The sequence below is a fragment of the Lagenorhynchus albirostris genome, chromosome 19, assembly GCF_949774975.1.
Source record: "Lagenorhynchus albirostris chromosome 19, mLagAlb1.1, whole genome shotgun sequence".
In the NCBI taxonomy this organism is placed as follows: domain Eukaryota; kingdom Metazoa; phylum Chordata; class Mammalia; order Artiodactyla; family Delphinidae; genus Lagenorhynchus; species Lagenorhynchus albirostris.
The window spans coordinates 16,791,324-16,819,025 of record NC_083113.1 but is presented as its reverse complement, the minus strand read 5'-3'; the positions used below and the strand labels follow the sequence as shown (position 1 = coordinate 16,819,025).

Genomic DNA, 27,702 nt, shown 5'->3' with positions numbered 1-27,702 from the left:
CCAATGCTTGCATCCCTAGAGGAGAAGCGAGATGATTTGTGACTATCTGGATCCGAGGGAGGGGAACACTGGTGGTGAGAGTCTTGAGGGAGAACTCAAAATCCCCAACCAGGAAACCCGTGACCCAGACTCCTGGCTAGGCGCTTGCATGGGGTGGGACGCCTAGAATCTCAAGGCGGCGGGGGCCTGGCGCAGGTTCCCACCCGGGGTTTCCAAGCTTCTCCGCTGTGCGCAGAGCTGCCACGCTATTGTCCTGGCCAGGAAGGCGGGGCCAGCGCGGGGCGGGGCTGGCGGCGCCGGCGCAGCCCGGGGGCGGCGGGAAGAGGAGGCGGCGGCGGCCGTGGCGCTGGGAGCTCCTGTCACCGCTGGGGCCGGGCCGGGCCGGGCGGAAGTGCTGGGGACGTGAGGGCGCGAGGGCCGGGACATGGGACCCGCCATCCCCGCCGCTCGCGGTCTGGGCCCGCTGCCGCTGTTGCTGCCACTATTGCTGCTGCTTCTGCGCGCGCAGCTCGCCGTCGGGAGCCTGGCCGGTGGGAGTCCCAGCGCTGCCGAGGTGAGGCCCGGCCGGGTCCAAGGGGATGGGGGAAGGAGCAGGACCGGGCCTCTGGACCCCGATGCGGACGGGTCCAGAGCAGAAAGCGCAGTCTTTCCAGCTAGGTGGCCGGGCCCCCCGGCGCCGCTAACTGCACTAGGCATTCAGAAAACCGTAAGTCCAGGCCCCATCTCCTTCATCATCTGTCGTCCCAGACCCCTCCAGCCCGCAGCGTAGGAACTGGCTTTTCCAGAGCCCCTGGTCCCAGAAGTCCAGCCCCCCCAGACCCTCTCGACCTAGGTGACTCAGCCCCAGACCCTTCCCACCTGAACAGGACCCACCAGGCAGCAAGGCACCTACAGCCAGGAATCTGGGCCCCCTGCATCCTCTGGACCCATATGAGGCCTCCCGCAAGGCTCCTAGGACCCAGAAGTCTAGGCCTCCAGCCACCGCCCCCCAACCCAGGATGTAGCTCTCCATCCCTCAAGGACTTGGTGTCCAGGCCTGCAGGGCCCTGAAACCAGGCCTTGTGGTCTTTGCACCCGAGAATGCGAGCATGAGCTAGGGATGGAGGGAGGAGGGGCCAGAACGCCTGGGTTCTGACCTCCTCCCCCGCCATTCACGTTTAACCCTTTCAGCTCTAGTACGGCTGAGCTGGGGTGAGGGCGGAGCCTGTCTCCGCGGCAACAAGGCCGCGAGAATCCCGGGGGACCCGGGTCGCCATAGCAACGGCAGAGCTGGGGCGCCCCCGCCCTGTGGGAGCTGTTTCCCGGGGAACCGACCGTCTATGGAGGCGGTGCGCGGTGCTTGGTGGAGGGGGCTGGTGCTGGGGGTGTGAATATCTGGGTTCTAGGGAGCAAAGGACCAGGGGAGTCACATGCCCGCGTCCCCCGTGCCCTCGCTGACCCCTCCGTCCCCACCCCCAGGCCCCAGGGTCTGCTCAGGTGGCTGGACTATGCGGGCGCCCAACCCTTCACCGGGACCTGCGTACCGGCCGCTGGGAACCAGACCCACAGCTCTCACGACGCTGTCTCCGGGACCCGCAACGCGTGCTGGAGTACTGCAGACAGGTAGGCGGGACCTACTGAGAGGGGCGTGGCCAGCAAGAAAGGGGATCCAGCTTGGGGCCGGGTCGCGCGTGAGAAGCTAGTCGTGCAAAGACAAGGTCCAGGGAGATGAGGGATCCAAGAAGGCATGGGAAACTAGGGGACGTGGCCAACAAAGAGGCGAAGTTAGGATAGGACAGGACCTGTTTCTGAGAAACTAGGTCAGGAAAGGGGAAGAACCGTGCAAAGACGGCCCGCTGAGGAAAGTGTCCAGTGAAGAGACAGAGTTTAGCAATAATGTGGTGGACTCCTTAAAGAGCAGGTGTAGGTGGACGTGACCAAAGGAGACGCGGGGCTAAGACAAAAAGACCTTTGGACCGGCGTGCCTGGGAACGGGGTGGAACCCAATGGGAGAGTGGAAAGCTAGGAGGCGTGGCTATGAAAGCATGTCTAACACAAAGAAAGGATACTTTACTGAGAGGCCAGAGAGAGAGCCGAGGCTTAACGAAGGGAGGAATCTATGGGGAGATAAACCTGATAGGGGGAAGGGGCAGAGGCGACTACAAGAGAGGTGGGCTTAGAGGGATTGAGTTTTTGGGCAATGGAGGGACCTTCGTAAAGAAACTGGACAGGCAAAGGGGCGGAGCCTAAGGATGGCGTGGCTTAAGGGAGAGGTACTAGGGGGCGTGGCCAACGGGCTTGAGGGGCTTAGATATCTAAGACCTGTTCTACAGAGAAGCGGGGCCTAGGGAGGAGAGGTCCTTATGAATACTAGAGACTTGAAAAGGGACATGGCCAGTGCAGAAGCGCAGGCGGGGCCGTGGGTTGATCACCCCCACCCGGTGCCCCCAGATGTACCCGGAGCTGCAGATTGCACGTGTGGAACAGGCGACACAGGCCATCCCCATGGAACAATGGTGCGGGGATGCCCGAGGTGGCCGCTGTGCCCACCCCCACCACCAGGTTGTGCCTTTCCGCTGCCTGGGTGAGTCACAGGCTGGGGGAGGGGAACGGAAGGAGGCGGGGTGGGGTGGGGGTGGTGGAGGGGCGTCTCCGAGGGGTGAGATTCTGGCCCTGGTTTCAGGTTCACATTAGGGAGAGGGATGCCTGGGTCCAGAGTGGGACAGAAAAGCCTATGAGGATAAGACATCTGGATTCTGAGGAGGGTAGGGCTAGTGGCTGCGGCAGTGTCTCACATCGATGACTCCCATTTGCCAGAGGGTGAATTTGTGAGTGAGGCCCTGCTGGTGCCTGAAGGCTGCCGGTTCCTGCACCAGGAGCGCATGGACCAGTGCGAGAGTTCAACCCGGAGGCGTCAGGAGGCACAGGAGGTCAGGACCCAGCCCACTCATTCTCACCGCCCCCCAGAACCCAGGGATCCAGTCCTCTAACACCCTCCTCCTCCAGAACCCAAGAGTCTGGGCCTCAGCCTTCTCTTCCCAATGGGACAGAACCAGGAATCCAGGCTCCCAGCCCCATCAGCCCCCAAGACCCAAGCATCCAGGCTACCCCCTACCTTCTGTTACCCCACAGTCCTGGCATCTGGGCCCACTCTTCCCACAGGCCTGCAGCTCCCAGGGCCTCATCCTGCATGGCTCGGGCATGCTTTTGCCCTGTGGCGCGGATCGGTTCCGAGGTGTGGAGTATGTGTGCTGCCCCCCTCCAGTGACCCCCAACCCGTCTGGGACAGCAGTTGGGTGAGTGGGAGGGAAGCCTCCATGCCCAACCCAAGGCTCCTGAGGCAGGAGATGGAAGCCTGGGGGCCTGGGCCCAGGTTCTCATTGCCTTGGGTCTTCTGCTCCCTCAGGGATCCTTCCACTCGGTCATGGCCCCCCGGGGGCAGAGTTGAGGGGGGTGAGGATGAGGAAGAGGAGGAATCCTTCCTACAGCCAGTAGATGATTACTTTGTGGAGCCCCCACGGGCTGAGGAGGAAGAAGAGGAGGAAAGAGTCCCACCCTCAAGCTCCCATCCCCCTGCAGGGGTCAGCAAAGGTGAGGCAGGCTCGGAACCCCCAGTCCCCTCCACCCTTGGGGGAGGATGATTTAAGGGAGCCTTGGTATAGGGGCCTCTTTGGGAGGGACCTGTGGGGGAGAAGCCCTGTTGGGGGAAATGGGAGGGATGGGAATGGCTTTGAATAAAGTAGAGCTGGAAGGGGCAGCCTGTGAGGGATGCAAAGGGGGAGGGTGGTTTGGGGGTGCCCAGAAGTGGAGGAGTCATTTGGCAGGTCTGAAGGATTATTGGGGGGAAAGCTTAGAGGATAGTGTAATGGATTCCTAAGCTTTACAAGAACAGGCCCAGTTCAGAACCACATTTCGCACGAGGCCAGGCAGCAGCTATGGCTGAAGTGAACACATGAGGGTCTCCAGTGCGCTCTAGGAAATGCAGTTCTCTGGGAAGGGAAGGAGACCTGGAGCTGGGCTTCTGGCTGACTCCCTGGTTCCTGGCCTTGCAGTGACTCCCACCCCGAGACCCACGGATGGTGTGGACGTGTACTTTGGCATGCCTGGAGAAATCAGCGAGCACGAGGGGTTCCTGCGGGCCAAGATGGATCTGGAAGAGCGCAGGATGCGTCAGATTAACGAGGTGATGGTGCCGGGGGCCCCAGGACCCCCCATAACGCAGAGCTCCCTAAATACCAGGAAATTCCTCAGGGACACATTGAGACTATCTTTAAAGAGTCCCCAAGTCCCCATTAACCCCCAGTCCTCAACACCCCCCCTAAGATGACCAGGGATCTCTGACCCACCTAGAATCCCACTGAGATGCCACCAGATTCTATGGAAACTCTGATGCATGGTACTCTTCCACTTTAAATTCTTTCTGAATCCTCTCGGGAATCCAAGAGGCAGAGGGACTTAAGGGATCTGGAGACTCTGAGGAAGGATGGGGACGGGGGAGATGCAGTGGATAGAGCAGGGTGGATTCTAGGATCCTGAAGCTCGCCTTGTCCCCAGGTGATGCGTGAATGGGCCATGGCGGACAACCAGTCCAAGAACCTGCCTAAAGCCGACAGACAGGCCCTGAATGAGGTAGGACAGCCTCCAGGGTGTCCTGCTCAGGCCTGTCCACTCCCTGGGGCACACTGGCTTTGTCTGGCCTCGTCCAGTTCCACCCCTTCCTACTTGCGCGGGCCTCTCCGGGCCCCACCCTTACACTCGGCTCGGGCCCCTCTTGGCCTACATCTAACCCGACTTTGCTTCCCTCCTCTTCCCACTGGCCATGTTTTGCCCTGTCTTAACTTGATCCTAGCCTCTGAGGGCTGGCTCTGGAGGCCTCTCCCAAGCTGGGCCCCTGCAGACACAGCCCCGTCCTTCTCAGCCTCTCTTTGATGCTCGGCCCTGCTCCCTGACTCTGATCCTGCCCCTGTAATCTCCCTTTTACTCAGTCCCTCCTCAGTAGTCCCAGCCTCATGACTCTCTGCCCCACCTCTCTCAGCCTCACTTTAGTACCGCCCTACCCTGTGTAGACCCCACTTGTCTGCGCCCCATTACTTGACTCTTGCTCCTACCCAGCTCAGTCTTATTTAGTTACAGCCTGTCTCCAGTGGGTCCTGCCCAGGCCTGAGCCCTACCTTTCCTACAATACTTGGCTCCTTTCATCTCGACACAGGCCAGCTCTGTGCCTAGATTGTTCCCACCCATGTAGTGAACACCTTCAGCGGGGCTCCCAGCAGGCCTAGCCCTGCCCCCACTCCACCTGGCCCTGAAGCCCCAGCTCCACCAGTCAGTCTCCTGTCATCTAGTCCCACCCCAGGTTGACTCTGCCCAGGCCTAGATCCACTGCACGCCTCCCTCTCCCCCGCCACTTGACCCCATAGCCCTACCCTTCCAGACTGCCTTTGACCCGGGTTTCACCCCACTACACCTCTCCTGGCCCTGTGCCCACCCCCTCGCCAGCACTTCCAGTCCATTCTGCAGACCCTGGAGGAGCAGGTGTCTGGTGAGCGACAGCGCCTGGTGGAGACCCATGCCACCCGAGTCACTGCCCTTATCAACGACCAGCGCCGGGCTGCCTTGGAAGGTTTCCTGGCGGCACTGCAGGAGGATCCGCCTCAGGTGCGGGAGCCGTGGGGGCAGAGGGCAGGGGGTGGAAAGGGCTGGGGCAGGCCTGGGCAGCCTTCATCGCTTCCACAGCCAGAGCGCGTCCTGCTGGCCCTGCGGCGCTACCTGCGAGCAGAACGGAAGGAGCAAAGGCACACGCTGAGGCACTACCAGCACGTGGCTGCCGTGGACCCCGAGAAGGCCCAGCAGACGCGCCTCCAGGTGCTCAGGTTCTTCCAGCTCCCAAATTCTCAGCTAGCCCTCAGACCCCGGCCTCTGGGACCCCATCCCTCTAACTCTTCTCTTGCCCCTCATACCCTCTTTCTATCCCTTGGACCTTCCTATCCCTGGAACCTCCCCCTTCTGTGCTTGGGACCCACTCCAGTCCCTCAGATCCTTACTTCTTGACCCTGGAATGCTGCCTCCCCGACCCCTGTGCCTTTGACCCCTTTCTTGAATTCCCACTCTCTGTCCCTCGACCCCACTTCTTGTCCCTTGGATTCTTCCTTTCCTAGAATTCCCCTCCTGTGCCTTGAACCCTGTTCCTGCCCCTCAACTCTCCTTTTTCCCTAACCCAACTTGTTCTCCCTGGAACCCTTGCTCTGTGCCCTCAGATCCTAATTCCTGTTTCTTGGATGTCCTCTTCCTGTCCCAGAATACTCCATTCTGTGCTCTTGAACTCCAAGTCTTGCCCTTGAACCACATCATTTCTATATGACCCTCCAATTCTTCCTTCTTCAGAACCTCCTCAAGCCTCACTTCCTATTCCTCAGACCCTACTCTCTGCCCCTCCTACCCACTTACCATCTTCTATACCATATTCCTTGTACCCTATACTTACCTTGTCTCCTGTGCCCCACCTTTCCTAGCAGCTACTCCTTTTCCTTATTCCTTACTTTCTTTCCCAAGACTCTCACAGCCTGTCTTCTGTACATCTTTTCCTTTTCGTTGTATTCCACTTCTCCTTCTCCGGTTTCCTTCCTCCCATGGCCAAGTCCCTGCCCTTGTACCCTACTTCCTGTCCATTGTATGTGCTAGTTTTGCTTGGACCCTCTTGACCTTCCTCCTTCACCCTGCCTCCGTTTCCCCATCTCTAGCCTGCACCGCTCAGTTCATCCCTCGTACTCACTCCCCGACAGGTGCAGACTCACCTTCAAGTAATCGAGGAAAGGATGAATCAGAGCCTGGGGCTGCTTGACCAGAACCCCCGCCTGGCTCAGGAGCTGCGGCCCCAGATCCGTGAGTGCCCAGTCCTGACCCCCAGCCTTTGACTCCCCTGCCATTTCAGCTCTCTATTCCTGTGTAACAAACTGCAAAACTTAGTGGCTTGAATCAACCACTTTCGTTTCTTTTCTTTCTTTCTTTCTTTTTTTTTTTTTTTTGAGTTTGGAAAACCAAGGTTTATTCCAGTCTTTCTTTAAATTTAAATGGTCCACAGTCCTTCAAGGACCTTCATTAGCATCACTTGAAAAGTTTGTTAAAAATGCAAGTTTAGGGACCTCACTCCACACCTATTGAATTAGAATCTTTTGAGACATGGATGGAAAATTTGCATTTAACAACTTCTTTGAGTAAATCAAATGCACACTGAGGATAGGAAATCTTCAACTTCTGGTCATAGGACAGCATGGACCAGGTATTATAGCTGTATTAAATCGACCATTTTCACTGCTCATGATTCTGCCGTCTGCTCTGGGCTCTGCTGGGTGCTTCTTCTGCCGGTCTTGTCAGTAGTCAAGCATGTCACTACATTTGGCTAGCAGGTCAGCTAAGGGCTGGGACTCTGGCACAAATGAGCCTCTCTCCCTCTCTGTGTAGGCTCAGGGCCTCTCTTCTCCATGGAGCCCCTCCACGTGGTCTGTCCAACAAGGGAGCTGGACTTCCTACCTGGTGGTTCAGGCTCCCCATACCGTGCAAGTGGAAACTGCCAGGCCTTCTTAAGACTTGGGCCCACCTTCTGTAGGTTAAAGCAAGTCACAAACCCAGTCCAGATTCAAGCTGCAGGGCCTTCACAAGAGCATGAATACCAGAAAGTGTAACCCCCAGATCTACTGCGACTTCCTCCTGGATGTCCCATGCCAAACCCTAATTCTCCTGCTCTTTAAGGAGGCTGTTCTCTTGAACTTCAACCTCCATCCTCCAACGCTCAGCTCCACTTCCCCAGGTCACACGTATGGCTCCCCCCTCCGATCGCTCTATTGTTAGGATGCCATCCATTCACCCATTTTTGTTTTGTGGATCCCTGTGATCACAACCTCACCACCTTTCTGCATGTTCCCCTCAGAGGAGCTCCTCCACTCTGAACACCTGGGCCCCAGTGAATTGGAAGTCCCTGCCCCGGGGGGCAGCAATGAGGACAAGGGTGGGCTGCAGCCCCTGGATTCCAAGGATGGTGAGTTAACCCAAATCTACATAATCCCAGACTTTGGGGTACAGGTCCCCAACCTCAATTCTAATCCCCTAAAATCTGGGGGTGTCTTAGCCACCACAGTGAGTGGAAGAGGGTGGGAAGGAATGTCTGAGGTTGTAGAGGCCTCTGTAGGATCCTTGGCCCCTGGGAGGGGGCTTGCCCACACTATCTTTGGTGATGCTCTCCTCTCTTCACTGTTCCACCTGTCTTGCCTCCTCTGACTGCCAGCAGACACCCCCATGGCCCTTCCAAAAGGTGAGTATCTCACAGAGTAGCCCCCAGCCACCAAATCCCTCTGAGTCCTTGAGCCCAGAATGGAAGAGGGCCCGTACACGGGGAACCCCAGGCCTCCTGGGGTGGAGTCCGGTGCCCCTTCTGACCCCCTCTTCAGGCGGGGGTAGCACCATTCTGGACTCTCAGGAATGAGATAGGATTTGGGGGGTAGGGTCCACAGAACAAGATGCTGCATCCTCTGAGAAAGAGAAGATGTCCCCCCTGGAGCAGTATGAACGAAAGGTAAGTTGGTCAGACCCACGGGCATCGGAGGGAGGATGGGCCAGGGGGCCTGGACTGCTAGGTCTGAAGGAGGAGGGTGCTAGGGGTTTGGGTTCCTTGGCCTCAGAGGAAAGAAGGGACTGAGGACATGGACTTCAGGGTCCTAGGGAAGAAGAGGGCTGGGGGATGCCCTCTCGGGGCCCAGGGGAGGGGGAGGCAGGGGCCCAGACTTCTGGGTCCCTGACACCTCCTGCTCCCCCAGGTGAATGTGTCTGTTCCAAGGGGTTTTCCTTTCCACTCATCGGAGATTCAGAGAGATGAGCTGGTAAGAGGAGGAATATTGTGGGTACTTAGGGGAAGAGGTCAGACGTCAGTGGCTAGGCTGTGACTCCCAAAGCCACACAGGGCCCTGGTGAGCCTCCAAGATGACCCCGGCCCCATCTCCTCTCCCTGCAGGCACCAGCTGGAACAGGCATGTCCCGAGAGGCTGTGTCTGGTCTGCTGATCATGGGAGCGGGTGGTGGCTCCCTGATCATCCTCTCCATGCTGCTCTTGCGCAGGAAGAAACCCTACGGGGCTATCAGCCATGGAGTGGTGGAGGTGAGAGGCAAAGAGACCTGGAATGGGGAGGACTTCCAGAGCCTGGGAGTAGAGTGGCTGTGAGGTCTGCGGTCAGGCCCCTGTGGCCCACTCTGCCTCCCCTGCCCCTATTGCAGGTGGACCCCATGCTGACCCTGGAGGAGCAGCAGCTGCGTGAACTGCAGCGTCACGGCTATGAGAACCCCACCTACCGCTTCCTGGAGGAACGACCCTGAACCAGCCCCCTTCACCCCTTTGGCTGAGCCCAGACCTTCCCTCTTCCTGGAGCCCCAGAACCCCAGCTCCCAGCCTGGGAGAAGGGTCTTGAAAAAGTTCATTTCACACCCTTTGTGAGGGGGCTGGAAATTCTTATTTCCCCTGTCCAATTCCAAATTTAATCCCTAAGAAATCCCCAGGTATTCCCAGCTGCCTCCCCGCTTGGGACCTCCTCACTTTAATTTATTTTGTACATTTATGTATTGTTCCTTAAGGTGGCCACCAGTTGGTCCCACTGTCTGTTGTTCCCTGGAATTCACCCTCCCACGTGTCCCCCACTAATATCCCAATAAAGTCCTCTTCCCCACCAGGCCATCCTCCGTCTCTGTGGGGGAATCAGCGTGTAATCAGCTCTGGACATTGGTGTGCAAACCCGCCCAGACCTCCTTCACCTCTTTAAACTGTTGGAGAGATCTTTAAATCTGGACGGGGCCTTGGGAAGGGGCGGGGTCCAGAGATCTAGGCTAGGCTCCCACCCAGGAGCTTTCCGTGGTACTGAATGGGCAGCCACTCTAAGCCTGTATCAGCTGGGTTCCAGGGTGGACTCCAAGGAGGCTGGGCTCTAGCAAGTTTCCCCTGCCTCCCACTCACCCTCATACACCGTCACATACAACATCCACCCCCAACCTGTGAACTCGATGAGGGACAGGGAATCTTGAACTGCTCTTCCCATTCTTGAGTCTTAAGCCCTTCTGGGGGAGGTGATAAGAATCCCCTTGGAGTGTGGAAATCCAGCCATGTGTCCCAGAGAGGGTTATGTGATGTCTGCAAGTGCATCTCATTTTGTGACATGTCAGAGTTGTCCCTCTACATATACTGTTACCTGTCTCGAGAGGGTTGTTATGAGGATTAAAAGGAGTGATATTTGTTGGGACATTAGAATTGTGCCTGGCATTTCACGAGTACTTGTTGAATAAATTCTAAAATGACATGGCAGCAAACATTCATACGGCGCCCTGTGCCAGGAACTGCTCCAAGGCTTTCACGCACTGGCACGCTTAATCATTATTTCTACCCCATGAAGTAGGTACTATGACTATTCTCATTTATAGATTAGGAAATGGAGGCAAAGAGAAGTTATGTCACATTCCCAAGGTCACCATCTAGGAAGGGATGAAGCTAGGAATCCAACCCAGGAAACCTGGCTCCAGTGCCCGTACTCTAGGCCATTTTGTTACCCTCCTGCCTAATAATTCATGGCTGTCCCATATGGTGTTTGGGTTGCTCACTGCAAAATTTTTTTTTTTTTTTTTGCAAAATTTTAAGTGATACCATTCATCTCCTAGACATTGTAGATTTGCATTTTTACCACAACTTCCCAGCAGATAGCAGTAGTGTGCCATGTTCTAATATCAGGAGAGCACAATTTTCTGACAGATGGCTAAGGGAGGGAGCACGTATTTTTAAATCTTCCAACGGACCGATGAGCTCACAGTGATGAGCTCTACATAATATATACATGAATTATAGGTCATGTATATTAAATATAGATGTGGTAGGTATTGGGAGGAAGATGCCTACATGATGCAAGTTGGATACAATGCCACAGCTTTATTAAGAACCCAGTTTGCAACATCATTCTGATACCGGCTTTACCATCAGGTATACTCAGACCATTCTAGTAGAAATCTATAACTAGCACCACAAGCAGGGGAAGAACTGCCTTTGTATTTTCACAGCCAAGGGTGGTTAACAGGCTAACAATAGGTAAGGAGCTCCAAGCAGGTGGGATAGGAAATGAAAGGCCATTTTGCTCAATACGCTCAGTGCATGATTCCCTAATAATATTTGCATTTTAATGGCAATACTTAGAGTAATTAGTTCAAAAACACTGTTTTTATTGAAATTCCAGCAGGAAAAATAACTTTACTATTGCTCATTTGATGCTCTTGTGCCCCTAAACCACTCTTCTTTTCCCACTGAATACGATTTAATTCTTCTTTTAGTAAAGCAAAGTTTCCTAGAGACTTGTTATCACGTTAGTGGTGTGTGTGTGTGTGTGTGTGTGTGTGCGCGCGCTGATACATGTCGGGAAACACATCTTATATGTCAACAGAATCTAAGATGCCATCAAAAATAAGAAATACCGGGCTTCCCTGGTGGCACAGTGGTTGAGAGTCCGCCTGCCGATGCAGGGGACACGGGTTCATGCCCCGGTCCAGGAAGATCCCACATGCCGCGGAGCGGCTGGGCTCGTGAGCCATGGCCGGTGAGCCTGCGCATCCGGAGCCTGTGCTCCGCAACGGGAGAGGCCACAGCAGTGAGAGGCCCGCGTACCGTAAAAAAAAAAAAAAGAAGAAGAAATACCATTATTTTATGTACCACAAGGAAAACTACGCAGACATTAAACTATGCCACCTGATGTAAGATGAATTCCAATTAAGTTCTTCCTAGAATTAATGAAATACAACATACTATTATGAATTTTCCGTGGGTCAGCTGCCCCTACGTGAGTACACACAGAAGAGCACACGCATGCTGGTCCGAGGCAGCTGACGTGGGAGACCTGTGCTGGCACCACCAGTAACTCCACCTCCCGATATTCTTGTTCTAGTGCAGTACCTTCCTCCCCACTGATTCTGGGCTTGGCCACATGGCTGACTTTGACCAATGGGGTATCAGCAGGCACGATGCAAGCAGGGGCTTTTTCTCTTGGAATATTCCCTCTTGGAGCTCCTGCGTGAGGAGATCCTCCTACCCTCCTGGAGGGACCACAGGGAGAGGGATGCTCGGCTCACTCTCAGAAGTTCCAGCCATCTCAGCTGAGCTATCAGACACATGAGTGCTGTTGTCTAGGCCAATCGCGCCTCCGGCTGACTGCAGCCACGTGTGAGACCAAAGCAAGATAGCAGAACTGCCCAGCTCAGCCCAGCCCAGATCGCAGAATCATGAACAAAATAAGTGGTGCTGGACCTCCCTGGTGGTGCATTGGTTAAGAATCCGCCTGCCAATGCAGGGGACGCGGGTTTGAGCCCTGGTCCAGGAAGATCCCACAGGCCGCGGAGCAACTAAGCCCATGCGCCACAACTACTGAGCCTGCGCTCTAGCGCCCACGAGCCACAACTACTGAAGCCCGGGTGCCACAACTACGAAAGCTTGCATGCCTAGAGCCTGTGCTCCGCAACAAAGAGAAGCCACCGCAAAGAAGCCCGCGCACCACAATGAAGAGTAGCCCCCACTCGCCACAACTAGAGAAGGACTGCGCTCAGCAACGAAGACCCTATGCAGCCAAAGATAAACAAAATAAATTTAGCAAAAAACAAAAGTGGTGGTTGTTTTAAGCCTTAAGTTTTGGGGTAGAGACACTGGCTTATGCCCTGAAGTGTGCTTGGTTTGTTGTCCGTGAGAGGCTCCAAGCAGTGGGGGCTACCGTGCGTCAGAGGGCTTTCTGGAGTGACGAGACTGGGACGGAGGACAGAGCAGAGGCTGTGGGACAGAGGTACAAGGGGGCATTGTGGAGGTCTTCCGTCTTTCATTTGGGTTTCTCGGAAGCAGAGGCTTAGGCAAGGATTTGAGGACAAGACTACCTGCAAGGAGTGGAGAACATTGATAGGGGAGCAGGAGGGGACCCAGAGAAGGGAAAGCTGCCAAGAGAGGGTACGTTCTCAAGCCAGAGCCATGGTGGAGAGCCGGAGCTTCCTTCCACTGGGAGCTTGGAGAGCCCGTGTGGAACACACACTTCCCAGTTATCCCCACGGAGGCAGGGGACCTGGAGGATTTACATACCGTCTCCCTTCAGTCAGTCACTGGTTGAGAGCTGCTGGAGTGGGAAGAGGCACGATCCTTCTGGCATGGAAGTCTTGCCACACTCATACCCAGGGCAAAGCGGGCACCAGTCGTCTGAGAATGCCCACAGGCAGAGTCACGTGCCGGCCCTGGCAGTTAGACCACCAGGTGTGGACAGGGTGAGGGGGACAGGATATGGACTTCGCACCTGCCGTGTCTGCTACAACCCTCCACCCAGACACATCCACCCAACACGGCTCCTCAGCCGCTTCCCTGCACAATGATTAGAGATTAGACAGTAACAGTTCTAGTCCAAACTGAGTTTAATCAAGAGTTTCAGATAGGGGAGGGATTCACTAGAAATACTGAGGTCTGGGTCAGCGGCCTGGTTGTGTTCTGACTTAAAGCAGTAGGACCTAGGGGACTATGATCGAGAGTCCTTCCTATGTCTCAGGGTTAAGGACCTGAAGGGGGTGGGTCCTGGGGAGGTCAGGGGTCATCTTAGGAGCTCTACTAGGATGGTACTGGAAGCTCTTTTGGCGTACCCCAAGTACCATATAGGGGAGTTACATCTGGACCCCAAAAGATCCTGGTGGGGAAAGGGTTGGGGGTCCAGTGTGTTTCACAGAAACAATCAAGGGGCCTCGATTTCACAGAAATCATCAAGGGGGCTCCTTGTGGGTGGAGGAAGGGTATCACACCACCCCAAATATTGGGGACTGTTTACCCACCAACAGCCATTTTGGGGTTTTAATGTAAGACCCCGATGGCAGGACATTATGCACATACATTATCACGGATTTGCAACATTAGCATACGCTGGCTGTCCCATAGGACGGTGGGGACTGGAAAATCAGTCCAGGTTCTGGGTTTGAGTCCTAAGAGGACAGGCCTGGGGGTGCCACACGGCTCCTCTTCAGTAGCTGCCGGAGCTGTGGACAAGACAAGACGGGGGAGAAGCTTGAGAGGTTGCAAGGAGAACAGGCACAGCCTGTTGGGGTGTGAAGTTGGGGGTCAGAGAGAAGTGAGTAGGGTCAGTTGGGTTTGAAGGTCAGAGGTTCTGAGTCAAGATGCGGGGCTGGGGGTGAAGGCTCGTTCACACAATGAATCAAGGCTCCTGAGCAAAGGTGTTGCTGGCTGGGCGTTCCCACCTTGGGATTAGCATTGAGGACTGGGAGTCAAAGGGGAGAAGCAAGGGGCCAGAGTCACATTTGGGGGTCAGAAGTCCCACTCTGAGGTCAGGACTAAAAGTCAGGGGCTGGAGGTCATGCTTGGGGATCAGAGGTCACACCTTGAGGTCAGGATACAGGGTTGAAAGTAGAGGTCAGGAGGAGTCACCATTATCAGGCAAGGGAGCAAACACTAAGGTCCAGTGTCATTTTTTTTTTTTGGCCATGCCACATGGCATGTGAGATCTTAAATTCCCCAACCGGGGATGGAACCCATGCCCACCGCAGTGGAAGCGTGGAGTCTTAACCGCTGGACCGCCAGGGAAGTCCCTCAAGGTCACATTTTGAAGTCAGGGTTGGATAAGGGTCAAGGTCACCTTCTGAGATTACAAGTCACCCTCTACAGTCAGGAATGTTGGGGTCGGGGGTGCACCCTGCAGTCAGGGCGGGCTCAGTGCTCACCCCCTCAGGGCCCAGCCCCGGCCGTAGCAGGTGGACGGGCTGCTCGTTCTCCAGGTTGCGCAACGTTGGATCCGCTCCAGCTGCCAGCAGGCGCCGCACAATGGCCTCCTGGGCCGGCCCAGGGGGCAGGGCGGCCGCCATGTGGAGGGCTGTGTTCCCATGGGCCTGGGGACGGTGAGGGGGGCCCTGCTGAAGACGCAGGCTCAGCTGGCCTGGGCCCTCGACAGCGCACTTCATATTCCGTCACACCCGGGTCCCACATGTCCCTCCTCACATCCCTCAGAAGCCCCCTCCAGGGCCACATTCCACACACCCCTCTAGGCCCTACACGTGCCCCGTCCACGTCCCACACAGCAGCCCCTCCCCAGACACAGCCCGTGGGACTCCCAACATCCCACTGCCCGCTTTCTGCCACGTCTCACCCAATCTGCACATTCCAGCCTAGGCCCCTACCTTCATGTTGACAAAGGCCCGCAGGTCTCCCCGTGGCAGCGCCAGCAGCAGCTGAACCAGGGTCGGGTTGGCAGCCTGCACAGCCAAGTGCAGAACTGTCTTGTTGCTCTTGATCTCCTGTGAGGAGGGGAACGACAGAGGTCAGGCCAGTCCTCACACCCAAGCCTCCACCCATGGAACCCAAGAGCCTTTAGACACCCCGTCTCTCTTTTTCAAGCACCCAGGAGTGCCTTATACAGTTGTACGTGCTGTGCACTCTACAGGAATACCAGATTTAAGGGGGTGCCGTTCAGATCACACACATCACCGAACGGTACATTTATTAAGACAATTTTCCAGCCCAAGTATCTTTGAGAAAAAGATTTCTTTTCTATTCCTCCAAAGGAGCTCTCTGGACTAGCAGCTGCCCTGGCCAGCCCACATTCTATTAAACACAGTAAAATGCGCCCACATCCCTCATGGACTGTATTTTATCTATAAAGATGGGAACTGAGCAGCATTAATCAGTGGCCTATCTAAGCCTGTACCTACTTCCATACTGAACTGTTCTCTCTTTTTTTTTTTTTTTTTTTTTTTGCCGTACATGGGCCTCTCACTGTTGTGGCCTCTCCCGTTGCGGGGCACAGGCTCCGGACACGCAGGCTCAGCGGCCATGGCTCACAGGCCCAGCCGCTCCGCGGCACATGGGATCCTCCCGGACCGGGGCACGAACCCGTGTCCCCTGCATCGGAAGGCGGACCCTCAACCACTGCGCCACCAGGGAAGCCCCTCTCTTCATATTTTGAAGCAAGTAAAGACATTTTCCACAATGAAACTTTACTATGTGCCTTTAAAGAATTTGTAATGATAATAAACATTAAAAATTGTGTGTTTAGACATAGAAAATAAACTTATGGTTACCAAAGGGGAAAGGGGATGGGGGAGGATAAATTAGGAGTTTGGGATTAGCAGATACAAACTACTACATGTAAAACAGATAAACAACAAGGTCTTACTGTATAGCACAGGGAACTAGATTCAATATCCTGTAATAATCCATAACGGAAAAGAATATGAAAAAGAGTATGTGTATATGTGTACAACTGAATCACTCTGCTGTACACCAGAAACTAACACAACACTGTAAATCAACTATTCTGCAATTTTAAAAAGAATTCTGGGTTTATATAGGGCAAAACAACCTAGCTGGCTCTATCAAAAAAATTATGAAGAGAAAACTCTAAAGGAGGGGAAGCTCTAAATTAAGAGTTTAAAAGGACGTATCACTGCAATGTGTGGGCTTTATTTGAATCCTAGTTTTTTTTTTCAAATGAAAAGAATAAATGTATGTCACTTTAGAGCCAAATAAAAATTTGAACACAGGATATTTGATATTATGAGACTGTTAATTTTTTTAAAGGTGGAATAAAGGTACTGAGGTTAACAAGAGTTCTTGTCTTCTAAAGACAAATATTTATGGGTAAAACTATAAGCTTGGATTTGCTTAAAAATAATACAGGAGAAGTGGATGGGAAAGGACTGGCTATGAGTTGCTGGTTATTTATGTTGGCTACATGGAGTTCATTATACTATTTTCTGTACTTTATCTATGTTCAAAGTTCTTGAACTAAAATGTAAAAATCCAAAACAATGAGTAGATGTTTAATTCTCTCAGCCAGCCTTTGAAGGAGCCACTGTCAGGAAGGAGGAGACTATACGTATTCACAGCTGGATTCTGGGGTCAGGCCACCTAGGCTCAAATCCCCTCTCTGACACTCACAAGGCAAAGTCCTTGAGCCTCAGTTTCCTTATCAGTGAAAGAGAGAAAGTAATAATAGTATACACATCAAAGTGCGTTTGTGAGGATTCAATTAGCTAATCCATGAAACAGTGTTTGATGAATAGTAAGTGCTTGGTAAATACAAGTTAAGATCAGTAATATTATTCCCAGTTGACAACTGGCGCACAGAGAAGTGAAGTCACATGTTCAAGGTCACACAGCTGGGAAGAGGCAAGTCAGAATTTGTTTCGAGCCCCTGGATATCCAGGCGCCCCCATCCCGCGTGCCCTCCTGGAGGCCAGCTGCCCACTGCCCAGCTCACCTGGCTGGTATGATCAGCACCCATGTGCAGCAACATCTTGACGCAAGCCAGCCTGTCCTGGGCCTGGGTGCTCAGTACTGGGGGATATAGGTCGGGGGGGTGCATAGCAACGTTGAGGGCCAGGATGGCTGTGTGGAGAGGGGTGAGGCCTGCAGAGTAGAGACAGTGAAGACTCTACATCTGGAGCACCGACCCCACCCAGCCACCAGCCCCACCCACCCTGCCCACCACCCAACTTACCCTCGAAGTCTCTGGCTTCGATGTCAACTCGAACCCCTGAGTTAATCACAGCCTGGGAGGAGGAGGAGGTAGAGAGCTGGATTAGGGTCTCCCCAGGCCTCCTAGCCCTGAAAGCCAGGATCTAGGCAATCAGTCCATCCCACTCATCCCACCTGCCAGGTGAACATACCGAGAGAACTCTTGGGAGCCCATATGTAGCGGCCACGTGTAAGACAGAGCGCCCTTGATGGTCAGTGGCGTTGGGTTCCGCTCCCAGGTTCAGTAGATCCTCCACAATCAGGGGCTGGTTGGCAGCAGCAGCCACCAGAAGAGGGGTCTGCAGGAGTCAGGAAAGGTCAGTCTGGGCCCCCAGCCCCCTCCCCTCTGAAAACCAGGAATCCAGGCCTCCAGACCCTCTGCCCTCAGATCCAGGAGTCCAGGCCCTCAGCCCTCACCTTGCCCTTATGCTCACGAATGTCCAGATGTCTGTACGCTTGGAGCATCTCAGCTGCGGCATATGCGGCCCAGCGCAACCCTCGAGCCGCAAACAGGTGCAGGAGCCTGAGGATAGGTGGAAGGAAGCAATGAGCACAGCACCCCAGCTGAGCAGGAGAGCCTGCAGACTCCATTCCCCTATACTCACGTGTCTCCCTCCTCATCCTGGGCCAGCAGCTTTTGTGGCCCCAAAGCCAGCATGTGAGCACGGGCAGCGTCCAGGGATGGTCCGTTGACCACAGGAGGCAACTGTGGGGGTCCTGAAGGGAGTCCAGAACCTCTCCAGGATCCTGCCTGTGGCAGGGGAGGTTCTGCATAGGGCCGAGTATCCAGGGGGTCCTGAAGGGTACAGGTGATGGGGAGAGCCAGTCAGCTGAGAATTCCCTCTTTCTACCACACACACATACACATACAGAGTGCCAGGCAGAGTGGCTGGGCGTCCCATCTGCGCCAAGTGACCTTGGACCTTTGGGCCTCAGTTTTGCCCATCTGAGGAATGGGATCCTAATCCAACCCCAGACATCTCAGAATGCTGCATAAGGGCAACTGGGAATCTTAGGAGCCCTTCAGCACCCACCTCCCATTCTGTGTCTCACCTCCATCCCCAGGGGAAATGAACACGGCCGCCCTGGGTCCGAGTGTGAGTAGAAGTCAGGAGTCAGGAAACCTTCAGCAGCAGAAGCAGGGTAAGAGTAGGGCCTGTCCGTGTAGGCAGCATGCGTGTTGGGGTCCCAGTCTGGAAAGCCCATGGGGGGCGCCAGGCTGCCAAGTCCAGAACCCACAGTCTCCTGGTGTGCTGGGAAGTGAGTATGGCCTGCATGTGAGAGGAGGAGCAGAGGCAGGCCTGGTTACCAGAGTTAGGGAAGTCACAGCCCAGACAGGACCTGTGTGAGGGCCTGGAGTCCCCAAGGTACTGAAAGCTAGTACTTCTGGGGCACCAAGGGGCTGGAAGCTTGGACTTATGGGACCTAAATGCCTGGGACACTGAGGGGTTGAGGGCCTAGATTCCAGGCTGGGAGCCTGGGCCCCTGAAGGACTATGTGCATAGACTACTGGGCTCCAGAGAATCTGGCTCTCCTCTGCGGGTCTCAGCAAGAATGAGGGTCTAACTCCTAAGTTCCTGAAAGTTCTAAGAGTTGGGATGTTTGAGTCCCTGAGGGAAGCTGGGGCTAGGAGCTGAGGGAACCAGGTGAGTTTCCAGACTTACCAGCTTCACCCTCATTCACAGGTGGGGTCAGGGGCTGGGCCAGGGGAGCCAGGAACTGTCCCTGTAGAGGCATAAGCAAAGAGAAACAAGGGTGAATTTACCTGGCAGATTCCTCAGCATCCATTCCCCACCTACAGGGCATCTAAGTCAGGACTACATCTCTCATCAGCCCCGAGGGCCCAGCAAGGCAGCAAGTCCTTGCCCAACAGGACAAGGCCTCACGGGAGTTGTAGTTTACAGCGCTTCATGGGCCTCACCTGTAGCCCACCAGCGTCAGGCTGCTGCTGGCGGCGCCTTTGTTCTTCTAGGAGCTTCTTCACCGTCTGTGATGGGCAGTGGCTGCGCTCATTCCGGCTCACTGCGGGGTGAGGAGGGAGGGAAGTTATCAGGGGTCCTTACGTCACCCAAGTGCGCCGGGGAGTGGATCTGAGCGCCCTCTTCGCCCTCCCGCGCGGAAAAACTGGCACACCGATGCCGCCTGAGAACTCCAAAGCCAATCTAAGATTTCGGGTGCGGCGCCGCCTCCGCGGTTTCCTTCCTTTTGCTCCGCACTTTCCCCTCTGACCCAACTTTCCACCAGCGTCGTGGAAACTGAGGAAGGAGGTGGAGGGCGCCCTCTGCAGCCCCTCTCCCTCTGCCTAACACTTCCGTGAAAAATCCCACCCCACCCCACCCCCAGATCTCCCAGTTCTGAGGGATTCGGGGCGTCGCCGGGCATCACTCCCCAGAGACGCACATCCAGGTTCCCAATATCTCTCTGCCCTAGAAGCTGCCCTGATACTTTTTCCTCGGGATACCAGGCATCCGAGTCCCCAGCCCCTCTCCCTGAGGAGCCACGAAGTCACTAGCCCCCTAGCTCATTAGGAATCCAAAGGTTCAGACCTCGCCCCCCTCTTCAGACCCAGAAGTCCAAGCCCCACCTCACGGGAGTCTGGGAGACTCGCATACCCTTCCTCAGGACCCAGGAGTCCGGGCCCTCAGCCTACTCCCCTCTAGGACCTGGTAATCCCAGTTTCCAGACTCCTTGTTCGCACGACGCAAGAAGGCCGGGCGCTCAGCCCTCACCCTTCCGAGCCCCGCTCGAGCATAGGAAGGGTTAAGCGCCGGAGGGCGGACTCGGAAACCGCCCAGACGCGACGCACTGACGTCACGTCGCTCACGCAAGGGAATCTTCCATCTCCTTCTTCCTCTCCGCCCGGCGACCCAGGTGTCCCGCTCCGAGACGCGATGCGTGGCCAAGCGTGGCGCTCGTGGAATCCCCGCACAAGGGAAATTCCTGCTCAGCCCGGGGACCCGGGCCGGGTGGCGACTCGGGAAATCCCAGGGTGGGGCAGGGTCACGGCCAGAGTGCATTCCTGCGGCCAAGCTCCGGACCTTGCCCACCCAGACCTTGGCTGATTTCAAACAACGCCCCCAAGGACTCGATCCAGCCTCTTTTTCTACAGCATGGAGTCCGGGTCCCCAGCCCCCTCCTCCCAGGACCCAGGCAGGAGTCGGGGCTCCCAGCGCTTTCACCCCCGGGACCTAGGATTCAGGATCAACAGTCCTTTACCCCACCCCACGCCCCCACCACCCCGGGACTCAAGAGTCCAGAATCCCAGCCGCTCCGGGATCACAACCCAGGAGTCTGGACCCTCCGCCCCCTCCAAACACCGGGTACCCTCACTCTCAGCTTGAGGCTTCACCCCTCACTCTTTTTTTTTTTTTTTTTTTGCGGTACGCGGGCCTCTCACTGTTGTGGCCTCTCCCGTTGCGAAGCACAGGCTCCCGACGCGCAGGCTCAGCGGCCATGGCTCACGGGCCCAGCCGCTCCGCGGCATGTGGGATCTTCCCGTACCGGGAAGAATCCGTGTCCCCTGCATCGGCAGGCGGACTCTCAATCACTGCGCCACCAGGGAAGCCCACACCCCTCACTCTTGATGCTCCAGCTCCGTCCCTCAGAGCCTCAAGAGTCCGTCTCCCAGCCCCTCTCTTAGGGGCCGAGCGTGCCTCACCTCCCCGCCCCTCCATTACCTCGGAGATTCCGTGTTGCGGATTGTGGGGCCCCAGGGCCCCGGCCTCGGCGCTGCGCCAGCCTCGCTGTTTCCCCGCGGAGCCGCCGCCGGGTCCCCGATCTTGGGTCGGGTCCCCCCGCGACTTTTTAAACTGAGGTTCTGGCACCGCCCAGTCGTGGGGCGGGCTCCGCCCACAAGCCCGGGAGTCCCCGCGTTGCGCTCGAGCAAACTTGGTGTCTAAATGGGCGGGGCTGACTTTAAGAGCCCGATTCCTAAGTCTCCCCGGAAACAGTGATTGGGAACCCCGTGTTTGGTCTGAGGGAGAAGGGGCCTGAGGTAGCGGACTCCTGAAAGAGGAGGGAACTGGGGACCTGGACTTTTGTCCAGGGGGGTGTTGGAGGCCTTGACTCCCAGGCCCTGGGCTGGCCGAGGAGCGGGGGGACGCTGCCAGTATTATTGGGTCCTGAGAGAGAAGGGGGCTGGGGTTCTGAACTCCCTGGTCTCGAGGGAAGAAAGGTCTGTAGGTAAGAGTGATATAGGTGAACTCAAATTTACCCCCTTCCTCACATCACCTTTCTCAGAGGCCAGTTCTCATTATTCATTCATCATTAAAAGTAATTACTGCAAGGGAGGTACTTTGCTGGGTGCTGTGGTATAGCTGTGAACTAAGCAGGCAGGAATTCCCAACCCTCAAGCCAACTGACATTCCAGTGGGAGGCTCATTCTCAGTTCCCATCTTGGTGACCATGTAAATCATATTTCTCCCCTGCCCTCAAGGCTCTATGCTCTCCTGGTTCTCCTCCCTCACTTGTTGCTCCTTCCGTTTTACTGGCTGTTTCCTCCTCTTCACCCATTCTTGGTGTTGGAAGGAGGTGGTGTTGCTCCTCTGTCTGTACTCACTTCCTTGATGATCTCATCCAGTCTCATGGCTTTAAATACCATCCATAAGCCAGCAATCCCCAAATTTACATCTCCAGACCAGACTTACCGCCTGAACTCAAAGAGGCAGCTGTGGTCATTCAGCTTCTCCACAGGGTGATCTATCAGGCATTTCCAACCCAGTTTGCCCAAACCTTGGCACTCTCCCCCCTAAGCCTGCTTCCCCTCTTTCTCCATCCTGTCAAAGGATGCTCTGTCTTCTCAGTTGCTTAGGCCAGAAGCTTTGGTCATCCTGGACCCCTCTCTCTCATGCACACTCATATCCACTCCATCAGCAAGTTTTGTTGGCTCTATCTTCAAAATCTTTCCAGGATCTCCCCAGTGCCCACACCCTGGTCCACCTGTCATGTCCCACCTGGACGATCACAGCAGCCTCCCTGATCTCTCTGACCCTCCCCCTAGTTTGTCCCTAAAGGCTGTCAGAGAGATCCATCACCTCTCCCCCTCCCACACACACACAGGAAGCAGGTGGCCTTGCCACCAGCAGAGTGACATCCGCTATTGCTGCCTCTCTACTCCCCATTGTTCCTCAGGACTTCTCTGGACCAAAGCCCTTTGACAGACCTCTTCCAGCCCCCAGCCCACCATGGTTCCTGCAGGCAACATCCCGTTCCTGCTTTTGCTCCCAGGTGAAGCCAGTGGTTATGGGGGGTGTTAGGCAGAGCTTTGTGAAAGGAGTGGCTTGGGGTGGCATCTGAAGGGAGGGGTGCTGAGGATGGGTCCTTCTCCCAGTGCCCTTGCCCTTCCAGAGAGAGACTTCTGGGCCTGGTTCTTTGGGGAGGGAAGCTGAGTTTGGATGGCTGCTGTTCGTCCCCTTGTCACCGCTGGGTGAGATTTCCCGTGAGGTGAGATTTCTGACTTCCTGTCTCCCTCTGTGTCTCTGGGTGCTTCCCTCCCATTTGGCCCCTCTTTCTTATTTGACCTCTCCCGAGTGGAGGCTACTTCTCAGGACATCACCTTTCCCTGCACCCTGTTTTGAGAACCACCTCTCCCCACTGATCTACCTTCCCTCTCCTTCCTCAGTGGCTGCAGCTCAGACGACCCCAGGTGAGAAATCAACACCCTGTCCCCTTTGCAGCACCGCTTCAGGTCCTGCTTCCATCCCTAAAGTGTGGCCTGTGGGTCCTGGATCTCACCTCACATCCCCGAATCAGAGCCCCCAGAGGATCTGCAGCCCTCTCTAGGTCCCCATCTCACTGTCCTCATCGCCAAACTGAAGGCCCAGGGACTCGGCTGTCCGCCAGCCTGTCTTCAGGAGTATTTACTATGCCCAGAGCACAGTCCTGGGAGCCCTGGGACACCCCCCAGCCTCTCTCTGGATCTCCCTCTCCCCTTTCATTCCCCAGGAATCTGGGACACCCACCTCCAAAGGGACTTCCTCTGACCCATATGCCCAAAGCCCAGGCCCAAGTGTCTGGAACCCCCCTCAGCTGCCTTCTATCTTGGCTCCCACCCCTTCAGGTTCCTGTTCTGGATGTGGGCCCCTCTCCCTGCCACTCCTGGCGGGCCTCGTGGCTGCAGATGCGGTCGTGTCACTGCTAATCGTGGTGGTGTTGTTTGTGTGTGTGCGCCCACGCAGCAGGCCCACCCAAGGTGAGGGCAGGGACAGAGCTGGGCCTGAAGAGGCATGGTGTCCCTAGGGAGGGGGTCCCCAGGGCGGGTGCCCCCGGGCAAGCCCTTGAGGTTCTGGGGAAACCCTGGGGGCGGTGCTTAGGGGAACTCCTGAGGAAACCCCTGAGGCAGGGGGTCCCCAAGGAAGTGGAGATGTGGGTGGAAGGTGGGTGGTCAGGCCTCGTGCTTTCTCTCCCCCACCCCCAGAAGATGGCAAAATCTGCATCAACATGCCTGGCAGGGGCTGACTCCCCAGTAACTGCGACATAGGACTTCTGACCCTGTCATCCTGGATTGTGTGTGGTGGCACAGGAAATCCAGCCCTCTTCTGGGCTGGAATAAAGCAATTGAAATGCTCCTTGTTCTAATTCTTTCTCAGACAACCCAGGTTCCCCAAAGGCTCCCTCTCATTTAGCTGTTTCTGGGTCCTTGATCCACCTAGAACCCCGCATATCCCCATCCCGTCAGCCCAGGGATCTGGAATAACTCAACATTGTTTGTGTGCTCCATGTTTATTTGGGGGCAGTAGTGGGGAGAGGTCTGATGTCTCATTGTGGACACTCTGTGGATCCGTATCTTGGTGGGAGTAGGACTAGAGTGCTGGGCAGGCATCAGGAATGATTGGATCCAGGCATCAGGTTGCTGACTGCCCTGGTCTGGGCTCATTTTTAATATGGCCTCTGTGTGTTGAGGCTGCTGTAGACATCTGTCCTCTGGCCTTGGAGCTCCTAAAGGGATGGACAGGGTGTGGACCATCAGTGAAGGGGGTCCACCAAATGAACTGAAAATAAAATCTAGCCTTCTCCCAGTGGCCTGCAAGGCCCCTGGCAGCTTCTTCAACCTTGTAGCCATGAAAGAGATCTGGACTTTATTCAAGTGCCTTCAATGTTCCCCCTTCTCCTCTGCCTCATTGTTATGCCCCAGCCGAGGGACCTTTGTGTGTGCTGTTCACTCTGCCTGAAACATTGGTCCCCTAGATATTCCCATGGGTAGTTCCTTCTCACCCTTCAAGTCTCAGCTCACGTCACTTTTTCATAGAAGCATTTCTTGATTTCCCCATCTATAGTTTCTTCCTCACACACTCGAGTCACTGTCACATCAATCTACTTTATTTCCTTCACGTTGCCTCCCCAAATGATCTTATTTGTTAATCTGCTTCAAGTCTGTCTTCCCAGGACTTCCCTGGTGGCGCAGTGGTTAGGAATCCGCCTGCCAATGCAGGGGACATGGGTTCGAGCCCTGGTCCAGGAAGATACCACATGCCACGGAGCAACTAAGCCCATGAGCCACAACTACTGAGTCTGTGCTCTAGAGCCCGCGAGCCACAACTACTGAGCCCACGTGCCACAACTACTGAAGCCTGCACGCCTAGAGCCCGTGCTCTGCAACAAGAGAAGCCACCGCAATGAGAAATCCGCGCACCGCAAAAAAGAGTAGCCCCCGCTCGCCGCAACTAGAGAAAGCCTGCGCGCAGCAACAAAGACCCAACGCAGCCAAAGATAAAAATTAATTAATTAATTAAAAAAAAAAAGTCTGTCTCCCCAACTAGGATGTAAGCTCTGCTGCTGTGTCTCCAGCATCTAGCATATATCGGCCCTCAACAAATTCCACCAAAGGAATGAATAAACTGGGGCTTTGCCCTAAAATTTCACTGTCCCCCACCTCCCCCAGTAACTGGAAAGCCCCTTCAGTCCTCTGGACCTCACAGAGCCAAACTTGAGATTCTTATACTTTACAAAGAGACTTTTTATCCACAAGTGAGGCAAAGCAAAGTTGGATGCAGACAAGTAAAACAGATTTCACAGAGCAGAGTTCACGATGGGGATGGGGTGAGGTTCTATGGCCCCAAGGTGCAGGCCTCAGATAGAATCCCTGAAATCATATACAAATGCCCAGTCTGGAGTTCATCTTTCTGGAGAGGGTCTGTTTGGCTTCCATTAGATTCTCAGAGGAGGTCATGACCCCCTAAAGGGTTAAGAATGGCATGGACAGGAGGTGGGAGATGGAAAGATGACGTTTGCATTGTGGTTCTTAAGAAGGGTTTCAAGGATACTTGCACCGCCTCTAGATTATATGCACAATTTTGCATCTTTTGTGTGGATTTTTCTGAAGAGTCTCTGGCTTTCGTCAGTTTCTCAAAGCCTGCAGGGTCCCTCCCCCACAAATTCAGAGCTCCTCTCTTTAGAGTTACCAAACTAGGGTTGAATTATATCCTCTGCCCTTATGAGGACTTCTCTGAGAAATCAGCCTGTCCTGGGCTGGGCTTTTGGAGAACGATTGAGAGCCTGCCTTCTGGCTGAGACAGACTACCCCTGTATTTCCCCTGCACGCATTTTAAGCTGAGCAGAAGGTGGTGATGGATCATTGAAAGCAGTTTTGGATGTTTTGTCTTCAAGCGTTTGAGGAGCTGCTGAGAAAGTGGGCTTTAGGGCCTAGGTTCTGCAGGGGCTGGGGGAGGGGTATTTGGGACAAGACACCCTCAGCGCAGGAGTGAGGTGTGAGAAAGAAAAGCTGGTTTCCTCACCTGATAAGGCGACTCTGTCTCAGTGATGTGCTGTTTCCGGGTCACTGCTTGGGGGTGGGGAACAGCAGAGTTCAGAGACAGACGGGGTGAGAATCGGGACCATTTGGTTGCAAAAGGCGCCCCTCCATCACCTCCTTTTGGGTGGACGTGACTTGGGAGCTCACCCCTCCCCGCCAAGGAAGTCCTCAGAGGGTCCCAGGCCATCCCCGGCCAGCTCCACTCACCCTCCGTGGGCCCTCGCCCCCGAGGGACCAGCCGACCCAGGGAGTACACGGCCAGGGCGATGAGGAGGGTGAGCACCAGGTCCCCCAGCACGATCCCCGCCAGCATGCCGGGGCTCACCGAGGAGCAGCTGCAGTCTGGGAACGTAAGTGGCACAGGAGTCAGAGACCAGTGGGAGCTGGGAATTGGGAGGTGGTGTCAGTCATCAGGGGGTGGTGTGGAGAGACTGGGGAAGGGACAGAGGTGGGGTGGTCTTTGGGAGGTAGGGAGGGGGATCGCAAGGTCTAGGCCTACCTGCGTGGGCCTGAACGAGGCTGAGACCTGAGGAGAGAAAAAGAAGGTAAACTGAGACACGTGACTATGACTGGGGGTTGGGCAGAGAAGCTGCGTAGGGTGGGTCCTAACAGGCAGCAGGCGCGGGTGGAGAGCCACGTCTGGTGGGACCTGCGGGCCGGCATCACGGCCACCGGACTGTGTTACTACTACATCGACGTGTCCTGTTGCAACACCCTCAGAATCCCCTCCCTCTGCTTCTCCCAGAGGCCAGATCTTGTGGGGCACAGGGTCTGGGAGAGACCCATAGGGTTTTGGGCCCCAGGGATCTGCTCCGGTATCATCCCCCACCCTTTGGTTCTCTCTTTCCGCCCTGTTCCCTTTCCTGCCCAGAACTGAGCCCAGGAGCTGCCGAAGCCCCCAACTCACCACCCACAGTCAGGAGAGACAGGAGCCTGTTGGAAGGTCCAAGGCCCCCCATGATGCAGGCGACGCTGCTGGACACCACAGTCCAAGGCGGGTGGGATGTGACGTAGTGTCCAACCAAGGAAAGGAGGAAGTCTGAGGTGGGTGGTGGCAGGAGGGAGGAGGGGACGATGGGGGAGGAGGAACAGAGACGGATACCACCAGAGAGTCAGGCCCAGACACCCCAGAGGGCCATGCTGCAGTCCCCAGTGGCTGGAACGAAGGGCAAAAGATACATGTGTCAACTCGACCTCCATCCCTAGGCAGGGGTCAGACATCATTATAACAGGAGGGTCTGTGGCTGACTGTGCTTGAAGCTATCTCTGCCTCTTCCTGGCTGGACAATCTTGAACAAGTCACTCAACCTCTCTGGGCCTCAGTTTCCTCATCTGTAAAACGAGGAGTAAAATAGTACCTACTTTATACTATTGTTGTGGGGAATCAAATGAATTAATATTTCTAGAACAGGGTCTGACCCTTGTC

General features: G+C 55.4%; 4 protein-coding genes across 15 annotated transcripts in view; 2 read left to right on the top strand and 2 right to left on the bottom strand.

The window, feature by feature from the left end:
- Window positions 1-322: 322 nt before the first annotated feature.
- APLP1 (amyloid beta precursor like protein 1) lies at window positions 323-9,691 on the top strand. Of its 5 annotated transcripts, XM_060131091.1 has the most exons (18): window positions 431-553; window positions 1,171-1,328; window positions 1,459-1,602; window positions 2,431-2,563; window positions 2,797-2,909; window positions 3,142-3,275; window positions 3,386-3,570; window positions 4,032-4,162; window positions 4,534-4,608; window positions 5,476-5,634; window positions 5,713-5,841; window positions 6,759-6,858; window positions 7,904-8,011; window positions 8,261-8,284; window positions 8,475-8,545; window positions 8,787-8,849; window positions 8,981-9,124; window positions 9,241-9,691. In XM_060131091.1, exons 2-18 carry the CDS (start codon window positions 1,320-1,322, stop codon window positions 9,337-9,339), a joined length of 1,821 nt encoding a protein of 606 aa, XP_059987074.1. In that variant the 5' UTR covers window positions 431-553; window positions 1,171-1,319; the 3' UTR covers window positions 9,340-9,691. The 5 variants fall into 5 exon arrangements, 4 of the variants coding, with proteins under 4 accessions (XP_059987070.1, XP_059987072.1, XP_059987073.1 ...); XM_060131087.1 differs by lacking the exon at window positions 1,171-1,328 and having other exon boundaries at window positions 323-553; XM_060131089.1 differs by lacking the exons at window positions 1,171-1,328; window positions 8,261-8,284 and having other exon boundaries at window positions 323-553.
- A 3,719-nt stretch (window positions 9,692-13,410) lies between these two features.
- On the bottom strand, window positions 13,411-21,310 carry NFKBID (NFKB inhibitor delta). 4 transcript variants are annotated; one of them, XM_060131100.1, is made up of 12 exons: window positions 21,205-21,310; window positions 19,449-19,549; window positions 19,192-19,252; window positions 18,581-18,798; window positions 18,133-18,323; window positions 17,945-18,050; window positions 17,680-17,826; window positions 17,511-17,562; window positions 17,271-17,419; window positions 15,190-15,306; window positions 14,737-14,901; window positions 13,411-14,037 (listed from the first exon to the last, which is right to left on the bottom strand). In XM_060131100.1, the coding sequence occupies exons 4-12, from the start codon at window positions 18,731-18,733 to the stop codon at window positions 13,984-13,986; spliced, it is 1,134 nt and encodes a 377-aa protein (XP_059987083.1). In that variant the 5' UTR covers window positions 18,734-18,798; window positions 19,192-19,252; window positions 19,449-19,549; window positions 21,205-21,310; the 3' UTR covers window positions 13,411-13,983. The 4 variants fall into 4 exon arrangements, with proteins under 4 accessions (XP_059987083.1, XP_059987081.1, XP_059987082.1 ...); XM_060131098.1 differs by lacking the exons at window positions 13,411-14,037; window positions 21,205-21,310 and adding exons at window positions 15,721-16,016; window positions 20,112-20,839 and having other exon boundaries at window positions 14,764-14,901; XM_060131099.1 differs by lacking the exons at window positions 13,411-14,037; window positions 21,205-21,310 and adding exons at window positions 15,721-16,016; window positions 20,140-20,839 and having other exon boundaries at window positions 14,764-14,901; window positions 18,581-18,780.
- Window positions 20,357-24,089, top strand: HCST (hematopoietic cell signal transducer). Of its 4 annotated transcripts, none has more exons than XM_060131101.1 (4): window positions 20,357-20,847; window positions 22,658-22,753; window positions 22,857-22,969; window positions 23,203-23,711. In XM_060131101.1, the coding sequence occupies exons 1-4, from the start codon at window positions 20,638-20,640 to the stop codon at window positions 23,306-23,308; spliced, it is 525 nt and encodes a 174-aa protein (XP_059987084.1). In that variant the 5' UTR covers window positions 20,357-20,637; the 3' UTR covers window positions 23,309-23,711. The 4 variants fall into 4 exon arrangements, with proteins under 4 accessions (XP_059987084.1, XP_059987085.1, XP_059987086.1 ...); XM_060131102.1 differs by having other exon boundaries at window positions 23,148-23,711; XM_060131104.1 differs by lacking the exons at window positions 20,357-20,847; window positions 22,857-22,969 and adding exons at window positions 23,148-23,171; window positions 23,943-24,089 and having other exon boundaries at window positions 21,720-22,753; window positions 23,586-23,717.
- Window positions 24,090-24,240: 151 nt separating this feature from the next.
- TYROBP (transmembrane immune signaling adaptor TYROBP) overlaps window positions 24,241-27,702 on the bottom strand; it is a 29,206-nt gene continuing 25,744 nt past the window's right edge. Inside the window, exons 3-7 of one of the 2 annotated variants that reach the window (XM_060130889.1) lie at window positions 27,184-27,432; window positions 26,776-26,802; window positions 26,484-26,618; window positions 26,260-26,306; window positions 24,241-24,463 (exon numbers count right to left, since the gene is read on the bottom strand). In XM_060130889.1, the coding sequence (XP_059986872.1) occupies window positions 24,404-24,463; window positions 26,260-26,306; window positions 26,484-26,618; window positions 26,776-26,802; window positions 27,184-27,235 (321 nt within the window). In that variant the 5' untranslated portion in view covers window positions 27,236-27,432 and the 3' untranslated portion in view covers window positions 24,241-24,403. The remainder of the gene's footprint in view (window positions 24,464-26,259; window positions 26,307-26,483; window positions 26,619-26,775; window positions 26,803-27,183; window positions 27,433-27,702) is intronic. The other variant, XM_060130890.1, reaches the window with a different exon arrangement.

Coding starts and splice junctions, on each gene's coding strand:
- APLP1 (XM_060131087.1), top strand. CDS start 425: ATGGGACCCGCCATCCCCGCCGCTCGCGGTCTGGGCCCGCTGCCGCTG. Junction 6,859..7,903: donor GGAGCTGCGGCCCCAGATCC/GTGAGTGCCCAG, acceptor TGTTCCCCTCAG/AGGAGCTCCTCCACTCTGAA. Junction 8,546..8,786: donor TGGAGCAGTATGAACGAAAG/GTAAGTTGGTCA, acceptor CTGCTCCCCCAG/GTGAATGTGTCTGTTCCAAG.
- NFKBID (XM_060131098.1), bottom strand. CDS start 18,733: ATGGGCTTTCCAGACTGGGACCCCAACACGCATGCTGCCTACACGGAC. Junction 18,324..18,580: donor CATTTCCCCTGGGGATGGAG/GTGAGACACAGA, acceptor TGTACCCTTCAG/GACCCCCTGGATACTCGGCC. Junction 18,051..18,132: donor CAGGATGAGGAGGGAGACAC/GTGAGTATAGGG, acceptor ACCTATCCTCAG/GCTCCTGCACCTGTTTGCGG.
- HCST (XM_060131101.1), top strand. CDS start 20,638: ATGGAGTCCGGGTCCCCAGCCCCCTCCTCCCAGGACCCAGGCAGGAGT. Junction 20,848..22,657: donor CCGCCCCCTCCAAACACCGG/GTACCCTCACTC, acceptor ATTGTTCCTCAG/GACTTCTCTGGACCAAAGCC. Junction 22,754..22,856: donor GTTCCTGCTTTTGCTCCCAG/GTGAAGCCAGTG, acceptor TCCTTCTCCCAG/TGCCCTTGCCCTTCCAGAGA.